General features: G+C 43.5%; 1 protein-coding gene across 1 annotated transcript in view; it reads right to left on the reverse strand.

Annotated features, from left to right (window-relative positions):
* Positions 1-15,027, reverse strand: part of Hhla1 (HERV-H LTR-associating 1) — a 31,730-nt gene extending 16,703 nt beyond the window's left edge. The window contains exons 1-7 of the mRNA XM_010629623.1: positions 14,949-15,027; positions 13,527-13,592; positions 10,693-10,749; positions 8,808-8,888; positions 6,675-6,758; positions 6,500-6,583; positions 1,497-1,580 (exon numbers count right to left, since the gene is read on the reverse strand). Of these exons, the coding sequence (XP_010627925.1) occupies positions 1,497-1,580; positions 6,500-6,583; positions 6,675-6,758; positions 8,808-8,888; positions 10,693-10,749; positions 13,527-13,592; positions 14,949-15,027 (535 nt within the window). The remainder of the gene's footprint in view (positions 1-1,496; positions 1,581-6,499; positions 6,584-6,674; positions 6,759-8,807; positions 8,889-10,692; positions 10,750-13,526; positions 13,593-14,948) is intronic.
* Positions 15,028-15,470: the final 443 nt, after the last annotated feature.

Here is a 15,470-nt window from a genome sequence, read left to right on the forward strand (position 1 = left end):
AGGACACAACAGGGTTTAGCCATAAGCCTGTAGCTTGAAATCTTTGGTTGAAATGAAAGCAAGGCTGGAAGTACCTAGGTCAGGAGGGCACTGGAAAACAAGACTAACTCCTTACTCCAGCTGCAGATCTGAGTTTCTGGTTTCTTTTTGGTTTGTTTGGCAGGATGGAGGAAGAGGAAGGTGGTGCAGGCTAGTGTGATAGCTAAGAACACGGCCTCTGGGTCAGTTTCTGCCACTTCCTAGCTATGTAACACACAAACAAGTGAACTACTCGACTTCTCCAGGACTCCACTTGACCATCTTTAAAATGGTGAAAACTTAAATCCTTTAATCTTATATTTGCAGGTCCTAAATCCCCAGATCTCTGGAGCTGGAAAGCTTATGAGTTTGGTACCACTATTCATTGGGTGGCAACCTCTGACTTGTCAGCCATGAGGCCGATTAAGTCTTTATCCATTCCACCTCAAGGGCCAACCGCTGTGCTAAACGAGTGGTACTGTGTTTGCTTGCAGCAGGTTTCCCTGGACATTGGCAGAGATGTATCAGTATGCGGTAGCCACTCGAGCTGACTTTCAAAAATTGAACACTTCTGAGTTCCTAGACAAACTTGTCCCTGAGGATGCTGCTTAACAGGTGGTAAATGTAAGGCAGCAGGTTCCTTACAGGGTCCAATGAGAAATGTGTGTGGAGCGCAGACAGCCAGAAGGGCGTGGTGAATGGTCATATGCTAATCACTGTTATTGCTCATGTGCTACAGTTTGTGTAGTAACCAAAGAATGAGCTGAGAGCCAGATTTCCCTGATTACAGTTCTATCTCTGCTGAGTACTCTGAGGCAAATTACTGACCACAGTTTTCTCACCTGTAAAATGGGAATAAATGCAGTAGCTCCCCTGTGAGAGTGTAGCGAGAATCTAATGAAGGAATGCATAGGAAGCCCTTAGGAGAATCCCTGAAACCTGATGGGACCTCTTGCGGCTTCCCTCTCCCTCTTTCCAGCTTACGCTCTTCCACAGTATAAAAAATCATCTTTCTGCTGAGATCGACTATTGGGCTGTTGTCTAGATCTGTGTTTTTCAAAGCATGTCCCTGGGGAAATGTGACTCACTTGGGACTTTCAAGAAGGCCCTTGTAAACAAGGTGCATCTTTTCAAACTCCAAGCAGACAAGGAGGCTCCACAGAGATCTGAGCAAAATGATCACCTTCCCTTGATCTCACTGTGCTTATCTTTCAAAGTGGGAATCCAGCCCTGCACCAGATGCTGTTTCCTCAAGCCTGCCTTTATCTCCTAACTCTAGTGTTGGATTTGTCCTTTGATTTCCTGGATCCCAGGAGTAGCTCTGATTGAAAGATGGTACCTTCAAGGACTGTGTTAGAAACTAGACCACCCTGGCTTGTCATCTAAGGAGGGCCACACAAGATTTCCCAGCAGCCAGATCTGCCCGGGGAAACGAACCCTGTGTGGCTTTAGTCCATGGGCCCCTTCCCTTACCGTACCTGAGAGGAGGGAGGTGGACCTGAAAACCTCTGTGAGGGAGCCAGTGGAGTTCTCCACAATATCCACCAGGAGGGCTGTGAAATCTGCAAGACAGATGGGAGGTCTTGTTCTGATTCAGAGGCTGAGGAAAGGTGTTGCATTTGGGTTTTCCAGTATAGTTTTGACAAGTTTGGTTTAGTTCAATGTATTGAGTAATATTAATAATCCTATCGAGAAAACCTAATTCTGAAATGAAAATAAGAGGTCAATTTCAAGCAGACATGAAACTTTGGGATTCTCTGTTGTCATCTTTTTTTCTTTCATTACTCTCTCCCCATCTCCCTTCTCTATTAACATCAGAGAGCTACAAAAGGTTGCACTGTTGAATAATGTTTCTTTTTCCATCACTTCATTTAATTATTTTAGAATACAAAATCCACATGATAGGAAATGACCCACATATGCATAACTATAATTCTTGGCATTTCAAAATGCAATGTCAAATTTAGTAGTGGATTATATACTACAAACTCTCCTAAGGGATAGACCTTTAAGATACCCCCAGGAACTTCTGGTCACTTTAAGAGGGGTAATGGAAAAGTCTGGGAGATTTTTATAGCATTTCAGGTTGGAGAGCATTTGATAACTTTCTCTCTGAACAGGGATAGGTTAGGACCATTGACCAACATGGTGGGAGCCACTGACTGGGAAAAATTCCTAATCTACTTCTAATCAAACAGCTGCCACCTCCTTCTCTACTCATTTGAGGCTTTCCAGGACCCAACACATTCTTGTCTTCCAAAACAAGGGGGATATTATTGTAGAAGCTTCAAATACTGATTTTCTAAGGGGATCACTAGATGATTTCCCATCTTGCCTTTTACAAGTACATATACTTATACAAGTACATATGCTTCTTTTACTACGGTATTATGGATTTGGGCTTGAATGAGCTGACTTGAAAACACAGAACCCAGAAAGACAGGGAAAGTTCATTTGCAATCCATGGTTTGTGTAAGCAGCATGATCAATGGGCTGCAGAAATTACTATGTGTGAGCCAGAGCTCTGATGTGATATTACAACATTTGCAGAGAAATACATTAGCCTCCTGCAGGCAGAAGAAGTGGTACACCTATGCAGGTGCACACAGGTGTCCACTAGAAGGCTGGAAAGTGTAGGCACCCCCCTTTCTAAGTCATGTGGGTTAGACTTAAGAGTAGTAGCACTGACCTCATCACTTTCTCCATTTATGTCCTTTCTATTTCTCAAACATCTCTTTGCGTATCAATTAATGCATCTAATAAATATTCACTGGATGTTTGCACAATGCCAGACACCTGCTATGTCCCGAGAAAGTTACTGAGAGAGACAGACTCATAAGCGGTCCAATCAGTCCATTACTAAATATTTTTGCACAGAAGCTACGAGCAAGGTATGGGAGCCAGACACCAACAATGGAACTGGGTTCTGCTGAAGGACCGGAGAGAAGAGGGGACCTGCCAAGGTCCTGCAGTATGTGGCAGAGCTGAGGTCTGCCTGGGCCAAGGCTTCCCTCCTCCCAACAGCCCCATTCCCACTTCTGAGCATGCATTCTCTTGCTCAGCACCTGCTGGCAACTTTCCTCCAGGAGCCACTGTCCCATCTGTTTATGAGACTTGGAAAAAGACCAGTCATCATGGCTTCAAAGGTATCCTTTGTTTTGATGAATCCATCCAATTTGCTAACGTTGCACAGAGATGAATTCTTTCTGATTATCTTCATGTACAAATAGAAGCTAAGGAAAACCTTTTTATCTTGTGCCAACCCACTTGGTAATGATTTAAGACTTTCTCTTACTACTCAGTGTCGGCAGTGGTGTGGGAAAATTGATGCATTCAAACTTCGCCAATAAAAGTGTAAATTTGTGAAAGATTTCTAGAAGGAAAGTTAACAGTTTGAGTCACCACAAAACTGTTTGCCTGCCAGCTAATGATTTTCTTTTGAGGGCTTTAACCTGCAGTTGCACTTGGGCAGGCACTGCAAGCGTTTCTGCACAGGTGTTCCTCGCATCATTGCTCGTAAGTGTAAAAATATCACGAATAAGCTATGTGTTCACCACTGGGAGACAGATTAAATATCAAATTAATAACTTCTTTCGATGACTACCATGCATTCATATGAAAGAGGAGGCATATTTGTACATTTGGAATGGATCCGTTTCAAGATGTACTCTTTCAAATTCCTCTAGTAACAGAACATCAAATTGGGTAGATGGTGGTTTAATATAATAATTACACTTTCAAGCTTGCTTTGCAGGCTTGTGCAGCCATGCTACCAAATTCTAACCAAGGGAATGTGAGAAAGAGAAAAGTGAACATTTCTATGCCATGCGTATATATCAAATGGGCTTGCCTTCCGATTCCTTCCTCCTTTCCTTGCAGCTGAAGCTGGAGGGAAACACCTTATAGAAGGCAGACCACAGACCAACAGGGTGGAAGGAGCCTGGGAGCCCCACCCTACCATCAAACTTTCAGGTCTGCTAACGTCATCACATAGTCATCTCCACTTCCTGGATACAGGCTGCTTTGGGCCACTCGTAGCAGTCCAGCCTACCTTCTAAAATGTATTTCTGTGTATAAAGGATAGATGGGGAGGTTGGAGAAGTAGGTTTTTGACAGGAGGAATGAGCAGGTTAGCTGGGTCGCTTAGATAGCCTTGCAATAATGTCCATCAAACATAGAAAGTGATTACCTATGGATGTTGGAGCATCAGGTAGTTTGGATTTCCTGGTTATACATGTCCATGTTGCATAGCATGTTGAAAACACAGTGCATTTTTTTTTAAGTCGAGAAGATTTAAATCACTCCATTTAAGGGAAGAAGGAGAATAGATGTAAATATACATTCCAGGGAGGGCAGTATGTTAGAAATGAAGGTATTCAAAAGAAAATGATCTGAAGGTTACCCATAAAGAGATCTTGCTCAAAGATTTTGAGTAATGGTCAAATGTACAGGATCTCATCATAAAAATCAGAGGGGAATCAACGCCAGGCGTGTTGCTCCCTGTAAAATTGTGGGGCCATCACCGTGCTGTACCAGGGCATGGCAGGCGACTCACCCATGGATGATGAGCTAAAGGATGAATTCAGACAGCTAGTTCAAGAATGTAGACACATGTTCTGCCTCGTGGAGCAGCACTGTAAACTTTCCCAAGGTAGATGGGAGTTCTTAAATTTTATTTTTATCTTTTACACACTGGGCAAGGGATTCAACCAGCACAAAGCTTGGAGCTCAGCAGGACTTAATGATCTGGCAAGAAAGATGCAATTACAAAGAACTTTCTTCCCTTCAAACCCTCAAATGTATTTTTTTAAATGTATTTTTTGATAAGACTTACAGGGTGCATTCAGTAAGATAGCAGATATCAAGTACTCAGTCTGGTAAATAGTACTGGTATTACAGTAAATGTTAGTAATTATTATCTTTAAACTTTTCAGTGTTTGATTTAGAAATTCCGCTTTGGGGAATCCATTTTCATAAAAGCATCTGAAACAAGAAGTTTTATATACTAAGACATGCAGGATTATTTACATTATAAGAAACCTAGAATTTACTCAGAAGCACGACTGCAGCATGCTAGGAAAATGCTTGCATGCACAGAGTACAGAGCCATCGCAAATACAGAGAGCTTTTAAGGCCATGGAAGATGTTTTAATGTTTTGTTAGGTGGGGGCAAAAGAACTGGAGGCTCTGGCTGCCTTTGGCCCTTGCTTTGCTCACAATCTACTCTTTCACCAGCAGTCAGAGCAGTCCTTCTATGTCTCAGTTGAAATCTTGTTGCTCCTCTGTGCAAACAATCACTCAGCTTCCTTGTGATTCAGAGTGAAAATTAAAATACTCGCGATGGACCATAAACCTATGTATGACCTGGGCTGCAAACTGCCCACCCTGCCCTCGCTTGAATTCATTTCTCACGATTCTGCCTTGCTCATCTGCTCCAGCCACACGGGTCTCTCAGGCCTCACTGCGCTGCCCAGGCCTTCGCCTGGAGCACTGTTCCAAGAAACACAGTGCTATCCCCACTTCCGAAGACCACACCTCGTTTCCTTAAACAGCTCCCCACCACTCAACACGGACGCATTCCCCACTGTCACATCGTGTCTCTTCTTCCCCTTCCCCTACCTTTTGGCCCACGGTCAGGATATTGATTCCTGTGTATTTGCAGTTTACTTTTCAACTTTTTGTCCCTCCTTTAGAATCTCAATTCCATGCTACCAAGCTTGTGTCAGAGTTGCTTAGAGCAGGATCCTGCATGTGCTCAGTAAAGAGTTGGTGAATGGATGAATTCATGGCTAGAGAGTAATTTTTACTCCTGATTTTCAGGATGCTCTAAATATAAGGCATGTGTAATACCTGTGATGTTTAATTATATGAGTAACTCATGAACTCACTTTCAGTGAAAAAGAAAATTCTAGTAATACAATTGCCCTCCATTCCGTAGTTTTCCACTAAAACTATGGGCCCCATTTTTTCAAAAGTCAAAATGACCATAAAGGGTAAACATTTCCAATCGATTCAGGACACGTAGGCAGCCATAACACCACAACTGAAGACACTCGTGAAAGAGGACTTCCCGAACTGCTTCAGAAAGTGGCAACCATGTGGGAGAACCATGTTGGAAGCAAGGGGGAGTTCTCTGAGAGGAATAAATGGCAACATATCTTTTAGTTAATTTTTCGGTAAAAATTGAAACACTCACTGTATGTTTTGGTCATAACTCTTATAGTAGACTGCTTCATTTGTTCCTGATTTTACAATGAAAAAAATGCTTTATGAACACTTTTTCCTCTTCCCTTTTGTGCACTCAGCTACTTCTCAATGGTAAAACAAAGATAAAGAAACTTTCTGGACCAATGAATGGTTGATATTTAAGCATAGTAGACATCATTGTAATGTTCTATCTTTCCATGAAAACAAAATATGTATACAAAAAGGCACAAGCTAAGTTGTAAACACTGCAAGGCTCATGGCTGGCTCTACCCACCTGACACGTCATTGGTACGATTATTGAGACAGTAGCAGAATCTTGTGGGGAATTTGGCTGGGTCCACTGTCTTCAGGTTAGAAACTGCGAAGAGAAAGGATTTACACAGCGATCCTGACACCTAAATTACCCTGCAGCCCTTTGCCCACCACTGGAGGAGCCAGCCTGTACTCACTGTTGTAGACAGCCACGGAAACCTTGTGGAAGGCGAAGGAACTATAGGAGCTGATGCTCAGCAGGGAGAAGAACCGCCTGCTCTCTGTCCAAAGGAAGGGAGGAAAGGAAACAGATACCAAATACCTGCTAATGAGGCAGTACAGAACCCATACTAAAACAAGGAAGCAGGTAATAGAAATGAACAGCATTCTAAACAGATGACAAAAATGAACACCAAAGTGACAAAAGTTAAAAACAAGAAAAAGAAAAACAAGCTGAAACAAGAAATACAAAACCAAAGCAAACCTTCTTGACCAGATATTCTATCCAGAAGCTCTGGGAACTTCCTAAGTAAGAGTCCTAGGTGTGCATTTAGTCTCCTGAGGCTGCCATAACAAATGTCCTCAAACCTGGTGGCTCAAACAGCAGAACTCAGGCTTTCATAGGAGGCTGGAGGGAATGCTAATCTAGAAAGGTGGGAATGTCCAGGATCCTGAATTGCAATGAACCCCTTCTGTAACTTTTATTTATGTAAATTGTACCCTGTGGGGACAGGAGTTACGATGGCTGAAACTTTGGGTTTTGGTGCATTCAAATCTCCCATGGAGCCCATTCTGCCTCAACTTCTTGGAAATAGCTCCACAGGGCTGATGCCATACACTGGGTAAAGCCTAGGCTCTGTGCTTCCTAAGCTCTTTGGGAGAATGAAGCATGCACCAAAGCTTGAATATCCATGACTCAGTTTCCTCTGATGATAAGCATCATCATTGCCACTTGGTAAAATGCACATTTAGGCCCCAGCTAAGACCAATTTAGACAGAATGCCCAGGGTGGAGGTCTGGGAGCTGCACTGTGTAATAAGTGCTGCAGGTGCTTCTTACCATGCAGCAAGTTTGGAAAGCCTTGGGCTAGATCATGGGCTTGGGCTAAACTGACCTGAATTCCAGTCTCAGTGGCAATGGTGATGCTTCATTTTCCCCAACTGATAGTGGGTCTGATAGTGCCACCTCACGGGGACAGGCTAGGATTAGGTAAGGTCCTAAAGAGGCTGGTCCATGAAGGTAGGAGTCATGGCTTTGGAGTCTCTGCCCCATTCTGCAGCACCTGGTGCAGAGCTCTGCAGAGGAGGGCAGCACTGGGCTAACAGGAGAGCAGGAGTCCTGCCAGGTTAATCTCTCCCCTGTCCTCACAGCAACTGGATCACTCCCAGCCCCACAAGGTAGCCCTAATGATGGCAGCTCTCCAGTTTGCAACAAGACTACAGCATCTTTGAGCAACTTTGAGGCTATAGCTCCAAGCTCCGAAACGGAGAGGGGCTAAGTGAATAGGTATAAAGCCACCATGTAGGGATATGCAGTTTGTATATTGCATGACCCCAGGGAATACCATTCATGTAGGCCTTTGTTTTGAATCAGTATTCCTCCTCTTTATTTTGCATAGTGCTTATCATTTCCTCCTTACTATGCTTACCACTTTTTGTTACCTTTCCACATATTAGAATTTGAGGTCCCCCAGGACAGGGATTTTTATCAGGTCTATTCACTGTTTTACCTTCATACCACAATAGTGCCTGGCAGATGATAAATATTTACCTCTAAATATTTACTGGACAAAGTGGGGTATAAATAATGTAGGAAAAAAGGATTGCACTCTGGGAATCCATGCTGTGCTATTATTTTGCAAAGTTCTACTTCTATGTATTGATCTTCTGACTTTGTTAGAAAATCTTCCCGCACTCATATTCATTATTTGCTACATGGAAATTATTTTCCTAGAAGCTAAAAGGGCATAGAAGATTGGAATGATATTGTAAGCACTTTGTAGGACTCCAATTTTTTTAAAAGAGAGAAACACAGGATCATATTAAGTTAATGAATAATTATTGCTAGTTTGGGCCAAAAGATTTGTGATGACCACTGCCCACTGAGCATATTTAGAGTGTGGTTTGCTTTAGGGATGCTCCTGGACCTCCTGTTTCATACTGGTTCTTTCCATCTCATGATGGGTTAGGTAGGAGAACGTACTCTCTACCCTCAACTCTGGAGGAATGAGACACAGAGGAGAGATGCATCCTGCCCTGATCACAGACAGATCCAACACAGAGGCAGGCACAGAAGAAGAACAGGCCTGCACAGTGTGCACAGGTGGTTACCTTTTAAAGCTCTGCTCAGCATCCTGTTCACGAGCTCGGTCAGGTTAAGTGCTGACAGATCCACAGACCTTGCAGGCAACTCTGAAAGAGATCCAAGGAAGGGGTCAGTGGCAGGCTTTTCCTAGCAGCAGAAAGTTTCCCATGTCCAAACTCCAGGCAGATAAAATTCCTCCTTGGACATGCGCAGAACACATACCAAGTGTCTGGCACAAGAGCTCTAAGGCAAGAGGCAGTTCTTGTCAGGAACTCAGGAGGCAACAGCCAAGTACATGTGGAGTGGTGAAGATAGCAGCACTCATTTCAGTGATTGTTTTAGCTCTGCTTTCTTTTTCTTTTCTTTCTTTTGGTACCAGGGATTGAACTCTGGTCCTTGCAGTTGCAAGGCAGGCAGCAGAACCACTGCGCTAAATCCCCAGCCCTTTATCTCTGCTTTGGAAGAGAGTAGAGATTGATTTGTGGGAAGCCACAAGACATCACAGGGGTTCTCCACAGCTTAAAGAGTAGAAACCAGTACTCTGTCTGGGCATTGTTCCCCAGGAAGAACTTTTCAAAATCCCACAATTTCAATGGTTGTGTTCCATCCTAGCTGTCCTGGACTATGACCCAAACATCAGTTTGGACAAACAGAATCTTTCTGCGTACTGGTAGAGTGCAGCCTTGGGCAGAGACATTGTTGGGTTAAGAGCCCCCCTCTCCTCTCCCAGCTACTCCTTGAAGAGTTGGAAACAACAGGTGACCAGGTGGAAATAGCAGTTGATCTTCTTCTGTGTATTATTACAAGTATTTTAAAAATATTTTTCTTTTTGTTCAGGTAATAATTTGAGAGATGGTGTCACCCCCACCAAGGGGCTTGGAAACAGATGTCCAGGAGAGTGGGTGGATGGTAAGCTGGAGACTCAGCTGTGGAAGCAAGAAACACCAGCCCTTCCTCCTTCTCTCCTGTAAGGACAGACCCTAGGAAGGAGGTTTCCATGAGGGAAATGTAAGTTCCATCTGAGCTCTGGGAGCTGGGAACACTTTGGAGGCTCTGAGGCTCAGCAGTGTAGGATCATTGGGGCCACTGAGAAAGGCAGATCCAGGATCCCCTGAGCTCACACCTCACCTCCAGATTCTGATCTCCTTGGGCTGGGTGTGCCCTAGATACCCACTCTATAATAGCTAAGAAAGTTGATTACAGTGTGGATTCTCTAATCTACCCAACTCCTTAACTTGGTTAGGAAACAGGCTCAGACCAAAGAAGCAACTCGTGTAACTTTGTACAACACATTAATGGTAACCAAGGTGGTGGTTCTAAGCACGGATGCTCAGAACCTGCATCCTAGAACTGCAGAGGAAAGACCGTTCCAGAGCCTCAGGCCCCTTGCCTACCACAGTTGGCAAATTTGCAAGCTATCAGATGAGAAAATGTCAAAGGCAATTTTAAAATATCAAAGGCATCTATTCATCCATTTATCCATTAACTCAACGGATACTCACTGAGGGCCTAGCATTATGCTAGATGTTGGGTGTGAAGAGGTTAACCAGAAACAACCTAGTCTCCACACACAGATTCCTTTTTGTGGCATCAGCAGAAGGACAGTCATAGGGAATGACAGGTGAGGAGCAGCAACACTGAGGACCTCAGGTACTGTGAGCATTGTACCAGGATGGTCACCTGGCCTAGGGGGTGGAGACAGCCTCCTCCTGGGCTCAGTCATCTGGAACTGAAGGAGCTATAATCACACTGCCCGTGCAGCCATCCCTGCTGCCGTGACTGGATTCATGTGTGCTCAGGTGGAAAGGGGCTTTGTGGTCATCTTGCAGAAGGAAGGACCAAGGTACAGAGAACATTCAGAGTGCACTGAACATTCCAGAGCAGGTCAGGGTTTAGGGCTGGACGACTTACCTGTTGGACCAAGCAAAGCCTTGTCTTTTTCCTTCTGAACACCTTCGATCCCAGACACTGGAATAAAAGTCCTCATCAGCCACATGGTACCCTGGAATGCAGCTCACACAACCCACAACATCCTCAGAAATCACCTTGTCCAGGGCTCCCTTGAAGGTGGAGGAAACTGGAACTCAGAAAAGTGAAGGGATGTGCCTGAATCCTGCCTGGGCTAGAGGCTGAGCGAAGACTGAAACACAGCTATCACTCTCTCAGCCCCTGCTACTGTCTCCTACTTTTCACTTCATATCATTTTATTGTAGCAAGAACACTTAATGTAAGACCTACCCCTTCTCTAATGTTTAAGTACCCAGTAAATGATCTTAAGTATAGGCACCATGCAGTACAGAACATCTCTAGAACCTGTTCATCTTGCAAAATTGAAACTTCATACCTGTTAAACAAACTCTCCGTTGCGCCCCCACACACCTGGTGGCCATCTTCCCACTTTGTATCTATGGCCTTGAACTGCTGAGACACCTATGTACTTGAGATATGGCAGTATTTGGCCTGCAGTGACTAGCTTCTTGAGCTTAGAGTGATATCCTCCATATTGCTGAAAAAAGGTGGAATTTTCTTCCTGCTGAAGCTGAATTTTATTCCTCTGTTTGTGGGTATGTACTTTTCTTTATCTGCTCATCCAGTGATGGACATTTAGTCTGTTGTTATGGTTTGGGTTTGGATGTCCCCCGCAAAGTCTCATGTGGTCACAGGAGGCTTTTTCAGAGGTGGCCGAATCTAGAGTGTGTGATGCTGAGGTTAAGGGTGTATGATTACTAAGCTGATTACACTGATTGGTTTGGTATTTCCCTACTCCTGGAAATCTGGATAAGATAAAAGGGACAGAAAGACTGTTAAGAATCCCTTATTGCTTTTACTGTCTTCCTCCACCATGAACTGTTGCCCCTCTGCCATATGCCACCCTATCTTGGAGCCAGGTGATTATGGACTGAAACCTCTACAAACTATTAGCTGAATAAACCTTTCCTCCTTTAACTTTGGATGCCAGGTATATTGTCTCCACAGTGAGAGAAAAGTAACTAAGACACCTATCTCCTCTGCTTTTCAAGTACCCTGTTGAAACTGGGGTCAATCAAATTTCGCCTGCTTAATCCAACCTGACCTTTCACAAGTTATCAAGGTTTTTGATTAAATGTCAGAGATTCTGGGGTTACAGGTAAGTGGGGGTTATGAATCCCCTAACACATAATAAAGCTGTTCAAGGCAAGGGGGTTGTGATACAGCAAGAGGCAGTTTGAGACAGATGTGAATTAGAAACTGGCCCAAAGCTGTCAAACAGCATGTTCTGTGGCTTGGGAGAGCCCAGCTCTGCCCAGGCACCCTGAGTGGCACTGTACCTCTAATGCACCCTGTGGTGGCTGGTCTGTGATCTGAGGGAGGTGGCCTTGCTAGCTACTTGGCCAGGCAGCAGGTGACACACAGGCTGACCTGCATCCAGAGCTCCACGTACAGGGAGTGGGGCTTCTGGGATTCTTACCCCTCCAGCCAGTGTGGTGGACATGGGCCAGTCTTTCTGACCAAGTGTCAGCACTCTTGACCAGTGCTCCTGTTGGCAAAGAAAAGCTATTTCCACACCCCCTTTTTAAAATTATGAATGCTTGAGTAGACTTGGTAACAATAGTTGAAAGGCAAGTTAAACAGGTCTTAAACACTTCTTTCTCAATAAGATGTAATATGGGAGCAATTTTCAAATAAATTTCTGGCCAGGTTAAATAAATTCATTGTTTTATTTATGGATGAAAGACCTTTCAAATAGAAGGTACTTGTCACTTTTCATAACTCACCATGCTTAGTATTTTATCAACTTTTATCCATTATCATTAGTAGTTCAGGAACTGTTCTCATTTAAAGGGAAGAAAATTGAAGTTTCAAACACAGTAATGATGTATGGGAAATTATCCTACTTATACACAAATACTGGTACAATTCTGTCCTTGGGGAAAGAGAGATGGTCGATTGGGGTAGTGTGTTTACTTTTTATGCCTTTATACTTTTTGATATTTGAATAATGTAAATGTTCCAACTAATTAAAAACAACAAAAACAATTTTTTTTTTGGACCAAGGATCAAACTCGGGACCTTGAGCTTGCAAGGCAGGCAGCAGCACCACTGAGCTAAATCTGTGGCCCCAGAAACAAAATTTAGAAAATAAAGATTAACTTCCACCCCTCCAAAAGGAAGCATATCAAAAAATTATCCTGCCTGTTTATCAAAAACAGAAGAACAAAAGTGGCATCTCTGACCCTTCTGTCCTTATGCTGCTGTCCTGTGTTCACAGCACAGCTGATTTTATTTATTTTTTTTCATTGAGTTTATTGGTACATTTTAGGTATACAGTACAGTTACATTCATTGTTGGGATCTTGTACCTCTACAAGACAAGTCTTGGTTCTCATTTTTTCCCCTTGTCCCTGCCCTCCCTTCACCCCTTCCACCCCCTCCTCCCCTGCACAACTGATTTTATGCCATCAAAATAGGAAAGGCAAAGAGAGATGAAGTTGTCACAAAGGTGATGCTGGCAAATGACAGTATTTCTCATTGTGATATCTTCTATCACTGATAGACTGTCACAGCCAAAGTGGATTTCATAAGATCCTGAGAATCCAAGTATTCCATGAACCATAAAGTAATACACAGCTCATAAAACTATCACCACGATTGTGAGAGTGGCAGGCAGAGGCTGCATTTATGGCAAAAAATGGGAAGGCACAGAGAAATCAAGGGATTCACCCAAGAACAGAGAGAGCTAGGAGGGGTGAACTGCTGCCCATTTACCTGTTATACCGGTAGGTGGGAAGGTCTTTCCCTTTTCTCTCTTGGCTTCTCCTTTTATGCCAGACACTAAAATAAAATAGGTTTCATCAGAGAAGCCATAACTCGAGCGGAAAATCAGAGAGAATTTATTCCAAATTATCTTTTATAGATGAGAAAATTATGAGCTGGAATTGTGATGTGATTTGTTTAAAATTCCCCTTTAGTCTGCGGATTCATTCAGTCATTAGTCATTCAGTACTTACCGAAGCACTGCAGTAACACCAATGATTGGTAATGTTGCTGAGCACCAGAATCGGCTAGGAGTTGTGTGTGTTGAGGAGACAGGCATAGAACCCTGAATGGTGCAGACTGGTGCAACCACCATGGAAAGCAGTATGGTGATACCTCAAAGAACTAGGATTAGAGGTCCCATTTGACCCAGCCATCCCTCTGCTGGGTATCTTTCCAAAAGAATTAAAAGAATCATACCACAGTGATATATGCACACCCATGTTTACAGTGGCACAGTTTGTAATAGCTAAAGCTTGGAAACAGCCCAGTTGCCCATCAAGTGGAGACTGGATAAAGAAGATGTGGTTTTTCTATAAAATGGAGTACTATTCAATCATAGAGAATGAGAAACTAGAGACATTTATAGCTAAATGGATGTACATTGATGCTATACTCAAGTGAAATAAATAGGACACACGAGTAAATACTAAATAGTTTCTCTTGTGTGAAAAACTAAAAATATAAATACGGTTCAAATTGTATAATTGCTAATGTGAAATAGGAAGAAAATGGCTAAGGGGAAATGGAAGGGGAGGGAAAAGGAAATAAGGGAAAATGTGAAAAAAGTAAAAGAAAGGAAACAAAGTCTTTGTAAATAGGGAAGGGTGAAGGGGTGAAGGGAGGGCAGGGGTATGGGGAAAAATAAGAACCAAGACAGATCATGTAAAGGTACAAGATCCCAATGATAAATGTAACTGTATTGTTTGCTTTAAATGTAGCAAAAAATGGGAAAAATAAATAAAAATAACAGGGAAAAAAATAAAACCCTGAATGGAAGGATAGAATACAAAGAATTTTGAAAACTTGCTTAACAGGTAGAGAGACTGTGAGGGTGCCAACATAGATCATGAGTAGACAAGAGAAGAAACAGAGAGCTGTTGAGGAATTCCCTCAGAGGTTCAGGAAGCAGAGGACGGTGGCATGAGTAAGTACAGTAACAGTGGAAGTGAAGAGAATTTTGTGGCATCATTGAGGCCCCACCACAAAAGATCAAGGGATAAAAACAGGAATGGGATTTGTGCTTGCCAGTTTGATCACACACATTTCAGATTCTGGGTTGAGACTTTGGCAAGTGACATTCTTAAGAAACAATGACTATCCAAACGTGTAGACAGGGAAGAGGCGCACCTGGATGGAACTGGCCGGATGCACCTGCGTTCCATAGGAGCAGGACACAAGCCAGGGCCGTGCACAGCCTCACCGGAGGACAGTGGAGCAGGAAGCTTGGCATGCTGTGACGCTGCAGTCACCTACAAGGAAAGAGACCAGCGAGGCAGGAAGGGGGCTTCCTTATCCTGCACACTGCTGAAGAAGTTGCCTTGAGAACGGTGCGCAGGAAGTCATTAAGTTATGAGGTCTGATAAAATTCAGTGAATGTTTACTTTTTAAACATCGCAGTAAAGGACACATTACCATGGGCCTCCTCAACTCCTCTCCCTCACTTAGAACACACTGATCCCATCATTCTTGCCACTTTCTGAAGCGGGTCCGGAAGTCCTCTCTGACGAGTTATCTTTAGTTGCACTGTTCTGGCTGCTTCGGTGTCCTGAACAGATACAAAACGTTTGTCGCTCCTGATCACTTTGACTTTGGAGCAGAGCTGGAAGTCACATGGTGCCAGATCCAATGAATAAGACAGACAAGAAGGGCAGGCTGTAATGTTTTCCCCAGGCT

The sequence above is a fragment of the Fukomys damarensis genome, unplaced genomic scaffold, assembly GCF_012274545.1.
Source record: "Fukomys damarensis isolate Sample0158 unplaced genomic scaffold, DMR_v1.0_HiC HiC_scaffold_5, whole genome shotgun sequence".
Taxonomy (NCBI): Eukaryota; Metazoa; Chordata; class Mammalia; order Rodentia; family Bathyergidae; genus Fukomys; species Fukomys damarensis.